Here is a 12,387-nt window from a genome sequence, read left to right on the forward strand (position 1 = left end):
GCTTGAGACCCAATTCATTTGAAACCTGATCACTTATAGGTGGGCACATGGAAACAAGGTATGATCAACAAGATTATCTTGTTTCTATGGTCTTGGTACACACAATTATTATGCAATCAAAGACTTCTCTAATTAAGGCAAACTTTATAGTCCAGGCTCATGCTGCAAAGGGTTTGGATCTTTGTTGGATGGTACAGAGGTGTATACTGAGCTTGTGACAACCTGGATTATGACATCAGTGGCGTCAAGCTAATTTGCAGTTACAGTAAAGAAGGGCTTTAGCACGGTACCTGTCAGAAACCTTGTATGTCCCTCTGTTGATCCCATAGAGTCTCTTTTTAAATTGATCAGCCAGTCAGAAATATCTACATGTAAAGGATCATAGAGGGATCTTAGAATTCAAGTGGAGATCGGTACATAATGTCACGTTATAAAAAAGTGTATTAAAACATGTAAGAAAATGTCACAGTCTGAGTTAACCCTTTATCCATAGTCAAACCATGCATTTCAATTATTTACAGCTATCTACAGCTTTTTAAATAGTTAAAAATGTGTTGTTTTATCTGCTGCTCACAATCTATTGAGCAATAGAGTAATGCAAAGTATTTTTAAGATAAATGTGGTACTCATGAAATACTGTACACTATCCTCTTCTTAATACTGCCAATATTGCAACATAATAAAGCAGTTTATGCGTAGCTAAAAATCAAGACTTTCTCATTGCTCCACTATTGTTTATTTCAATGAATGGCTTCTTTGTAACTTAACATGTGGCCAAAATGCTTTGAGCCTGCACTTTTCTGGCAATCAGGTCAATTTGCAGTCTAGGCATGGAGTTGTAGATGTATTCACTGTGCATCTTGTTTTCCATGAATACAAAGTAGTTGATTCAGCACACAGTTTGTGTGAGTCCTGGTATTGACTCCTTCCTGTGTTTTCCTCATTCTTCTCAACCTCCCTTCACCAGAGCTTTTTCACATGCCAGACAACCTAGAGTTTTCCAAGGTTTGATTCCACAAAGGGTCTCAGACTTGGACTTGAGGGTCTCAGACTTGGAATCAAATTTCAAATAGAACTGACAGTGACATCACAAAGAAGTATTGCTTATAAAAAGTAAAACCTCTGAACAATGTTTAAAACAACTAACTGAGTTATCATTCCTGTGTGGCATAAAGTGGAGGGACCATACAACCTACATTTACCCATACATTTCCTGCTATGTTTTTAAGAAGCTTACATTTGTGATGAAATGTTGTGTGGCATTCTTTAGCACATGTTCATTATCTTGTCACACTACTCTAACTGTATAAATACATTTGTACCATGTGACTGATGTCACAGTCACCTGAGATGTTGAAGAAAACACTGATAATTTAAGCAGTACTTGTACATTCAGGTTTATAGATAACAATATTGTAACCTAATTGACAAATTTTGCAAAGTACCAGATTAGATACAACATGCTAGTTAGTACTCCTAATTGTTTTCTGTCATGTACCTAGGTCATTTTTACAACATGGCTTTTTTTAAGATATGGTTAACTGAAAAGGAGCTGTTGATGCTTTTAAGGCACATTTACTGTATGCTTGGGTAATGACAGTATAATTGTATATTGTAAATGCTGCTTCAGTTAACAGTGAATCTGTGCTGCTGCTGAGGGTGTTTGGTGTCAGATCTGTTCATGTCCTGTGCTCAGCTGAATGCAAAAGGGATAATGCGTACTTTAATAAGATATCACCATATGGAATAAAACATCCCTATGGTTTTCGTTTCACCAATAATTTGGCAGGCATCTGTTTCATCCTCCAAATTTGTTACATTTTCCACAAAATAATAAATAATAATAAGAAGTGTAATTAATAGCACTGAAATTGAAGTGTTGTAAAAGTACTGGTTCAGTATTCTAAAGCGCCTACTCTTGTATCATTTGAAGTACTGGACTTGTTTGGCAGCAACTCACAATCGCGAACATTAACAATGTATAGAAACTTTCAGCTTATTGCAGCTGTTATCATTTCAGGCTTTGGAGAGTGAATATGTCAGTGCAAATCTTCATCTGTGGATTGATCTGATCTTTGGCTTCAAGCAGCAGGGTCCAGCTGCAGTGGAGGCAGTGAATGTCTGTCACCCCTATTTCAATGGTGACCTAATAGATCTTGCTAATATGAAAGACCCCTTGAAGAAGAGCACCATCCTGGGCTTTGTCAGTAACTTCGGACAGATACCAAGACAGGTGCGGTAGAGTAATATTGCATATTTTACATAACACTTCTTTGCAGGGCCTGAGCAGATACGTTGAGCTAACTGCATGTTCATCCCTGTATCATGCTGAAATAAGAAAGCGTGGTTATTTAAAATGTATATGCTGAATGCTGGCTCTCATTCTCTAGTCAATAATGATCTATGCACTGCTTCTCAGCTTCAATTTACAGAAGCCTACATCTAAAAAACCACCAAGCTTTCACTCATCTAGGGATGGTGGGTCTGGTATAATCCAATATTTCAGCGAGCACCAGAGTCAGAACATGTAAAATAATGACTGTAAGCTTAGGACAACCATAGAGAGGAAAAAGCTCAGGAGGGGATCCTAATAACCTCAATAGTTACTTAACATCATAGTTAAACCTATCATGACTCAAATTTCTATGCAATGAGAATTTTTTTTTTTTCTTACATTTTGTGTTTTTTATTTTATTTTTTGATGGTACCAGCTTTTCACAAAGCCTCATCCTCCTAGACTGGGGAATCAGAAGAGCAATTCAGGGAAGGATGCAGCCTCAGGCTCCGTTGCAGCAGGGGAAACACAGCCATTTTTCTTCAACCTGAACAAACTAAAGCCATCAGTACAAGCTCTTAAAGGTATTTGAAAAAGAAAATGTTTATTCACTTTTTAATATTTGCAGTTGTGGAAATAAATATAAGTAATTGCAGTGCTTAATCATTCTTTGTCACCACTAGACTTCATTGCAGCTTTCAGTTATTTGACCTGCAACACAGTCTTGTCCATTGGGAGCAATAGAATGGCAGCTGAAGATGCTGGCTAGACCCTTTTAAAGACTCATGTTCTTATTCACATAGAGTAGAATGCTCCCCTCGATTTTGTTAGAAATGTCTTCATGAAGCCACAAGTGATGCTTCTTTAATAATCTGAATATCCCAACAGGATTCCTTCAGAAAATGAGAAGTGTTTATTTATGGAATGTGGTACTTGTATATTAAATATGTATTTTCCAGATCTAATGTCATTTATAGTGTAGTTGTTTTTAATTTTAATAGCATATAATAAAGGATGGTGCTGTTTTCATGTTTTTTTGTTTTTTTTATAACAGAGCTGATCGGTGGACCAGTGGGACATATTGTGTGTGGAGAGAAAGAAGTATTTGCGGTGGAGAAAAACAAACTCCTGATTCCACCTCTTTGGAATGTGACCTTTTCCTGGGGATTTAACGATCACACCTGTGCCTTTAGAAGCTATGGCACTGAAAAGGTTAATTTTGACTTGCGCTTAAGAGAACTGAGGATTGTGTTATTTCTGCTTACTAGCATGTGATTATTTCCCATCAGACCAGTCTCATTATCAACAAACTTTGATCTTACATTTCTGATTTGGAAAATGTATCGTCAGTATGTTTGGATCACAAGCTTTTATTTATCGTGGAAACCTTTTGAATTTAAGTTCCAGTTTTGTGATTGACTAATTAAGTTCATTGTCAAACCTTAAATGTTTCAAACTGCTGCACAAGAGGGGTCTTATTTTTATTCATCTGTTGCTTAAACTGTACGTCACTGAACTGTTTACCAGTATTTGTCCTTGACTGTCAAATCTGTCTTAACATACCCACTCTGGCATTTAATCCCACCTGAGTGAGAGTTAAAACCAAAATAAATGTTCCATAAATCTGAAGTCATTATTTATGTTTATGTATCCACTATGCTTTTTCCCATGCATTTGTCATAGTTTACCATGTTTATTAATATGATTTACCATACTTTGCTATTCTTTACAATGCTTACCAATGCTATACCATGCTTTTACTATACTTAACTTTTATAAGGGTATATATGTTTGGCTTTAAAAATGATAATGTACCAATGATTATCGTGTAGAAAAATCATGTTTCACAATAGCAGCCTTGTTAGGATAGCAAAATAGTCCTGGGTAAGAAAGTATATGTATCATTTCTTTTTCAGTGCTTTGCCATATCTGAAAGTCTTGCAGACTGGGGACAGTGTCTGTGTGCATCATGCCCTACCCAGAGCTCTATTATTACAGCAGGGACAAGCACTGTGGTATGCGTTTGGGAAATATCCATCAGTAAAGACAAACTGAAACACATGAAATTAAAGCAGGTTAGTTTTAAATATCCCTTTTTAATGGTTGTGCTGTATGTGTTTTTTCTTAAAACTACTGTAACAAAGTTAAGTAAACAAATATTTTACTTCATGCATTCATTGGTGTTGAAGGGACAAGCCAAAATGCTGTCTACTTTTTCAGTGTTTTTTTGTTGAGTGTTTTGAAGTAATATTTTTTTCTGCAGTAAATGTGTGCAGGAAAGTCCTGATAATTCTACCAATAAGGATTGTGAATATAAATAATAGAGATCAATATTTCCCTAGCAATACAGGTGCCTTATGTTGCTTTGACTTACACTTTTACCAATATTGTTTCCAGGCTTTATATGGACATACAGATGATGTGACCTGCCTAGCCACCTCTTTGACCTACAGTGTGGTAATCAGTGGATCACTTGACAGAACATGCATTATTTGGGATTACAATCGACTGAACTACATCACTCAGCTTCCGGAACATAATGCAGGGCTCTCAGCAGTGGCTATCAATGATTTAACTGTAAGCTTTTCAGCCATTATCATACTCATGACACTTCTGTAGACATAACTTTAATGAGTAGTCCAAGGAAAGTACGCTTCAGAGTGTGACAGATTGATTTGTGCATAGGAAGCATTAACGGTGTACCTAATAGTGATAGGGTAAACTGTGAAAGAAGAATAAATAACCAGGTGTTCACCCAGGTATAGAAGATATAATGGAAATGGATGTAATGCTTTTAATTTCATTTTTTATTTCACTGGCAGCTTTTTGTTTCTTTCAACTTATAATTAATCAGTACAACCTTTCTTTTTACAGGGGGACATTGCTTCATGTGCAGGGCCTTTCCTTTACCTCTGGACTATCAAAGGTCAGCTTGTTTCTTCTATAAACACCTCTTGTGGACCGGAAGGGGACATTCTATGCTGCTGTTTTACACAAAAGTTTGAATGGGATTCCAGAAATGTAATTGTCACAGGATGCGCTGATGGTATTGTGCGAGTAAGTACTGCTTGACAAATCTCAGTGGCCTAATCAAGCCATACATGTTGGTAACTTTGGTCATATTTTGCTTTCAACTGTTTAGTTTGCACATTCATTTTTATAATTTCAAAAATGTTTAAATGTCCCATTATTTATTACAATGAGGGGAAATAAGGAAGACACGCTTTCATGACGTCATTCGGGTACATCGATGTCACATCAATTTTCGGCTACAGGGACAAGTTATCTAAATAAAACAAGATTCATTTCTACAATGGTTCCCCAATAGAAGTGGAAGATGGACCTATAATTTAATTTTTACTTCACACATGTAGCGTCTTTTTGTATTTATTTTTTACAGCTTAAAAGTAGTTTTCCAGGTATAATAAATGCATTTTGAAATATGAATACCATATATTCAGTATAAAACACAAATCTAGGTTATTCACTTGAAAAGAGTTCTAAATTAGGCGACAAATGGGTCCCAAGTCTCTCTTAAACCAATGAGCACTAGATGTGATTAATGATTATATCTGTGCACTGAATTGTGGGTGTTTTTGTTCCTCTCATAGTTATGGAAGACAGAATATGTGAAAACACAATTACCAGCACATCAAGTAGAAGCAGTGTCTCCAGGGCACACAGCGGCTACAACTCCAGAGGAAACTGGTAACATTAATATATTTCATGTTAACTCTCGCAAGGGGCCAACATGCAAGGAAAAAAATCTTTTTTTTTTTTTTTTTTTTTTTTTTTTTGTAATCGTTAAAGGTAATGTTTTTCATATGCTACAATGCCAGAAGATGGTTATGATTTACCCATGCTAATTTGTTTTTAAAGGTTTAAGAAGCACAGCGTTCTTCACGGCACTAAACAAAACTCTGCTTACCGGTACATTGATTATTCTGTGAATGTACTCGTTTTAACTCTAAAGCATGAACATTATCTGAACAATCATCCATATTTAAAGATACAATTAGGATAAAAACGAAGGAGAAATAGCACAACAAGTAATTATTCAGTTCAGAAATATAATAAGGACCATTCAGTGTTTATTGCTATATACAGTGACAGTAAGCCTTCGGAGTATCACTTATTAGTCATTTAAAAGAACTGAGAGTGAATGAATACAAATCAAGTTTTAAGCTGGTAGAAACTATCTACAAGCCAGTGGATGTTGGACCAAACTGTGCACATTTTTGGGGATGTTTAAATTAGAAAGACATTGATAATGTAAATTACTATAGATCTGATGTTGACTGGGGTCTGATTTTTCACAGACCTTACTTAAATGTATTGTACAGTCCTGTATGTAATAATGGTAATTACATTATTTTCAATAAATCACCACTGGGAGAAAACACAAGCAGGATTTACATGTAGTTGAGTGGTGGTGTTGAAATTTGACCCATTTGAAATCATTGAATTGGCTGGAGAATATACTATGATTAATTTTTCTACAAATATTTTGAAGCTATTAGTATGATATTTATCTTAAAATGCTCCGTTTGAAAGCTGTATAGGAATTTGGATAAAGGTTTCTAATGTTGTACCATATAGCCTAGGTACAAGGGATTGTGGGGCAGATTATTAAGCATACAGCCAGTAAACACTGATGAGCAATTCTGCTGAACTAGGCATGCAATCTAGAAAGCAATAATACCCAAATCCAATTTAGCACACATTGTTTACAGCATAGCGTCAGCGCATATAAGCATCACAAGTTACAAATTAAATTGGGACATCCTCCTCTTGTAACATCACAAGTTTATATTAGATATATATTTCCTCAATTTCATAGAATGCTGACCGTAAATAAAAACAGCTTCTAATTCTTCTTTTATTTTTCCCAAACACTTCAGGTAAAAGGTGGGAAAAACACCTTGTGCTTTGTCGTGAGCTGAACCGAAGCCAAGAAAATTCCCGAAAACGATATAAAAATAACCCTGCAGTTACAGCACTGGCAATATCCAGGTATATTATTATTATTATTATTATAAGCATTTGGACATGTGTGCCCAGCAGAGGGCATTGTAGCCAGAACAATACAATATTTAAATACCTTATTCCTCAAAAAGTGTGGTTTTATGAAGTATTTGATATCAGATATTGTATCTTTTAATGGGCTCTCCACGATCCTAAATTTGAAGTGCTGCCCATTAAATATTTGAGGTGAACCATCTTTCATTGTGACATTTAAACCATCAATTTATAAATAGTTGATGAATCCTTATTTGTACCTTAATATAAATGAAGTAATAATATATACACTGTTTTTCTTTCTAGAACTCAGAATACATTACTGGTTGGAGATGCTTGGGGCCGGGTGTTTAGCTGGTCCAATGAAGGGTAGGATAAGAAGGCAGAGCATCAGTGTTTAAATGCAAAACCCAGCTTCTGTGCTAAAGCCAGGAGTTTGTTAAAAGCGAGAGTAATCGTTTAAAAACTGCTATCAACCAAGAACTCTCTGGAAATTGAGCAATGCATAATAGGTGACGCATACCTTCTTGGACAAGTTCTGGAAATCTTGCAAGCTGGAGAGTGAGATTGTTTTCTTAAGAACAATAAGATACTGCAGCTTCTGTCTGCCTTTTTCTGCAGACTTGTTACAGACTTAGCTAGTGCCTTGAGAACATGTCACAATATTTAGTTTAAAGACATCCATCTGGTTTAGTTTCAGTTCCGTTCAATGTAATTTTTTTTGTTGTATTTTTTTTTTTATTCTGTTTTAGGAGGATCTGATACTGAACTACTATTGTGCTTGAGTCTGTGACACTCTAATAAATATACTTTTTTTTAATGCTGTTTTGTAACTGTTCTGCTTGCTATTATAAAACAGTGAAATTTTACTGCCTAAAGTTAAAGGTGATAGGTTAAATTTAAAATTACAGCTGCACTGCAAGCCAGAACCAGCTTGCTTCAATTTTATTTTTTATAGAGTCAACCACAAAGCAGCTGAGAAAAAAATGCTCAAAACGACCACACTAAATAATCTCGAGGTATCTGCTCTTAAAATCAGTTTACATGTTGATACACAATTACTGTAACCTGTTCATTTGATTTAAAATGTTTGTATTTGTCCACTATAGAATGGGTTAAGACTCGTTAAGTGCTTAATTAATCAAAAAACCTGCCAGAAATTGAACAAAGACAGTCATTTTCTATTGAAAAACATTATGCACATAACTTTTCTTTCTGTTTTTCTACCTTTTTATATGGGCACACTTTTATTCTACCTTTGCAAAATGCAATGACTGGCCAAGTTATATTCCCCAACTAATAACACAGCATAACTATTTCTAGCTATAATAATTTGCATCAGGATATTGCAGTGCATTATCAGGAGAGCTGTATGAAGAGTCCAGAGAACACAATAGCATGTCTGACAAAACTAGACACATTAGAAATTAAATAGAAAAAATGTTTTCATGTTTTGACATATTTGACAGGTGTTGTTTGATTTTTTTTTTTTTTTACATTAGCCCAAAGGTGATAAATGGTATGTTTTTTATTTGTTTCGCATGCTCACATCTTCAGATAATGCCCTTAAAATAGATTTCATTTCTAGTTCAGTAGGTTCATATTGAGTGATGGAGTTGATGCAGGTCTCATCCACACAGCAGATCTGAGCTTTTCTGTGGTTGTAATAATAAAGGTTAATACATAGCTTTATTTTTTAAGGAATTAGTTCACTTTCTGTACAGTTTAATAATCTATGTCTGTGTTAAAACTGAATGTCCAGTTATACATATCTTTGTATCAATAATAATGAAACATATAATAATGTGATACAATGAAAGAACATTTGAGCTTTTACACTGTCAACAAACAAACTTATATGATATATTCTCTATGGGCCCGTTAATATAAAATATATATATATATATATATATATATATATATATATATATATATATATATATATATATAAAATCATTTTTTGTAAAACTGCTATCACATTTTTAATGAAAGTTTTTTTTTTTTTTTTTTAAGATATCCAGTTGCCTGTATTTTATTAGCTTGCATTGTAAGTGTGTGTGGAAATAAAAACAGACTTTCTGTATTTTGCCAGATTACAAGAAATAATGGTGAACGTTTACAGAGTTAAACACATATTACTACATTCCATTCTGTACTAACTAGAAAAGAAAAATAAGGGGGGCGGGGGGATTACAGCTCAATAAACAGGAAGCCTAGCTTTGCTCCTTGTGGTTTTAGTGTTTTAGTTTTTCCACTGTATAATCCAAATGGTCACTACAGACTGAAAAAACAAACAAACTCAGGAAACATTAAAGGGAACATCATGTGCGGAAAATATTCAGGCTAAGATGCTTTTAAATAAAACAAACAGCAAACCACAGCAACAATAAGCCAGCTTTGTACCATTTTTAAGTTCAGGAAATCATTTGCAGAGGTTTGATGAAAGTTTAAGGAAGTGCATTAGTATCACTTTCATTCACAATAGCTACTCTGAACTTCAAACCTCCATTCAGAGCTGATTAAAATGATTTCTGTGTATTTTAGCTGGGCACCTGGACAGCTTTTGTCATAGTGCTGTTCTCCCAGTGGGTGGCAGCATGCACCTCTGGCTCTACTGGTGTATAAAAGGAATGTACAGCTTTCTTCTTGTGTAAGAGAGCTGTATGTACACAATCACGCACGTACTGGCTTAGAGGATAGTGCCTGTAAACTGTTGCCTGTATTTTTGTTGAATCTGATTGTTTTTATATTACTGGAGGAAATAGTGTTATTACAGGAAGAAAAAAAAGTCTTTCTCTGTTTTATTATCGTCTTTTCATGATGTTGAACACATTCAGTTTTTGGTGTGAATTTTCAGGCCATGAAAGCTGTGGCTGAGTGACCTCTGAGGAACAGCTCAATGGCATCAAGGTTTAATCACTCAGCCATGAAATGAAGGCCGTGTCTGGCCTGTTGTCATAATCACCCAGCAGCAACATCAGGGGGTTTTGTCTCCATGGCTATCTCTGCGGATGAATACAACTATTAAAAATAATGTATCCATTGGACAAACATTTCTACAAAAGTGTCTAACAGTGATGGTGGTTTGAGATCATTAAACACTAATTTGGTTGAAATGTGTTTTACAGAATAGATCTTACACATTTTCGTTTTTGTATTCTTTATAGTTTTTACCTCATTCCACATCATAATTTTTTTTTTTTTTTCCCAAAAGTTGTCATAACAATTAAAATGATTTGCACAGATATCTTTCAGTATTTAGACTATAGGTGGGCTAACTGAAAAAGTTTTGAGTTAAATCCTAAGTAACTGTTAGAACATAAGAACATAAGAAAGTTTACATACAGGAGGAGGCCATTCAGCCTATCTTGCTCGTTTGGTTGTTAGTAGGTTATTGATCCCAGAATCTCATCAAGCAGCTTCTTGAAGGATCCCAGGGTGTCAGCTTCAACAACATTACTGGGGAGTTGGTTCCAAACTCCCACAATTCTCTGTGTTAAAAAGTGCCTCCTATTTTTCTGTTCAGAAATGTCCCTTTATCTAATCTCCATTTGTGACCCTTGGTCCTTGTTTCTTTTTTCAGGTTGAAAAAGTCCCTTGAGTAGACATTATCAGTACCTTTCAGAATTGTGAATGCTTGAATCAGATCGCCTCATAGTCTTCTTTGTTCAAGACTGAATAGATTGCATTTTTTAGCCTACATATGACATGCCTTTTAAACCTGGAATAATTCTGGCAGCTCTTCTTTACACTCTTTCTAGAGCAGCAATATCCTTTTTGCAATGAGGTGACCAGAACTGAACACAATATTCTAGATGAGGTCTTACTAATGCATTGTAAATTTTACTTTAAAATTTTACTGTAAAAATTACTTCCCTTGATTTAAATTCAACACTTTTTACTATATATCCAAGCATTTTGTTGGTCTTTTTATAGCTTCCCCACATTGTCTAGATGAAGACATTTCTGAGTCAACATAAACCTCCTAGGTCTTTTCCATAGATTCCTTCTTCGAATTCAGTATCTCCCATATGGTATTTATAATGCACATTTTATGGCCTGCGTGCAGTACCGTACACTTTTCTCTATTAAATGTCATTTGCTAAGTGTGATTGAGCTGGTGCTGTGATGCTGATCTTCATCACAGTAAAACATTAAAATGATCACTATACATTTTAGGACCAAACCATATTGTACAAAGCTCACATCAGTTTTATGTGGTCAGCTAAAGGCATTTTAACATTAAAAATGCTGTTGCTTCTACTTAAACCTCTACCTTATTTTCTGTCACTATGGAAAACTAATCTGTTTATTTCTAGGTAAGAAACTCCCATTGTGCATGCACCACTTATTTCCTGGGGGAGAAGGCTAATTGTTACCTTACTTCCAGCCCTTAGAACTGCCTTCTCTAATTACCATCATTAAGATGCATGAATCATCTTAGAAAGGAAGGGTAGTCAAAGTTAAGGATACTGCCACCGTGTAATGATAAGATGACATAGTCATGGCAGTTAGGATTTACTTTACTGTACACTGACATATTTCATCGGGCAGTTTATTACAAGCTCAGACTCAATGACAACTGCTAAGCACTTTTACAAAAAAAAAAAAAAAAGTCTGGAAGCAACACATTTTAACACACAAGGCTGCTTCACAGCCACAAGGTACTGTGTAATAAACAAATAAAACAATTGTTTCCAATGCAAATCTTCTGCTGTTTCTAAAAAGAAATTGCATATGAGATATTGTATACTGAAAATTACAAGCAGAAATGAAAGGATGTAGTTAGCAGAACTCGAAAAAGTATTATGTAAAGGAAACTCATTTTAGCACAAAATATTTTCTAAATAATAATGAGGAAAAGAAGAATCCTTGATACACTTGTACTATGTAGAAATGGTAGCCCCAGCTAGAGCTATGCGTTATGACCACGATGAGAGGGAGTGCGCTGTGTTTAACCTTTCACACAGTACTAATTGTGCTAAGTAGAAGGGCTTAATAGACTGGAAAATAATCATCATATATCTCACTGCAGAAGCAAATGACCTTCTGAAAGACGGTAATAGTTTCAATTTTAATACACCAATGATTTT

General features: G+C 35.0%; 1 protein-coding gene across 1 annotated transcript in view; it reads left to right on the top strand.

Moving 5' to 3' along the window:
* Nucleotides 1–8,114, top strand: part of wdfy4 (WDFY family member 4) — a 60,483-nt gene extending 52,369 nt beyond the window's left edge. The window contains exons 56-65 of the mRNA XM_041268458.1: nt 2,006–2,233; nt 2,712–2,859; nt 3,330–3,487; nt 4,192–4,350; nt 4,673–4,852; nt 5,150–5,332; nt 5,887–5,983; nt 6,155–6,205; nt 7,177–7,288; nt 7,601–8,114. Of these exons, the coding sequence (XP_041124392.1) occupies nt 2,006–2,233; nt 2,712–2,859; nt 3,330–3,487; nt 4,192–4,350; nt 4,673–4,852; nt 5,150–5,332; nt 5,887–5,983; nt 6,155–6,205; nt 7,177–7,288; nt 7,601–7,667 (1,383 nt within the window). The 3' untranslated portion in view covers nt 7,668–8,114. The remainder of the gene's footprint in view (nt 1–2,005; nt 2,234–2,711; nt 2,860–3,329; nt 3,488–4,191; nt 4,351–4,672; nt 4,853–5,149; nt 5,333–5,886; nt 5,984–6,154; nt 6,206–7,176; nt 7,289–7,600) is intronic.
* Nucleotides 8,115–12,387: the final 4,273 nt, after the last annotated feature.

This window comes from Polyodon spathula, chromosome 13 (genome assembly GCF_017654505.1).
Source record: "Polyodon spathula isolate WHYD16114869_AA chromosome 13, ASM1765450v1, whole genome shotgun sequence".
NCBI classification, from domain to species: Eukaryota; Metazoa; Chordata; class Actinopteri; order Acipenseriformes; family Polyodontidae; genus Polyodon; species Polyodon spathula.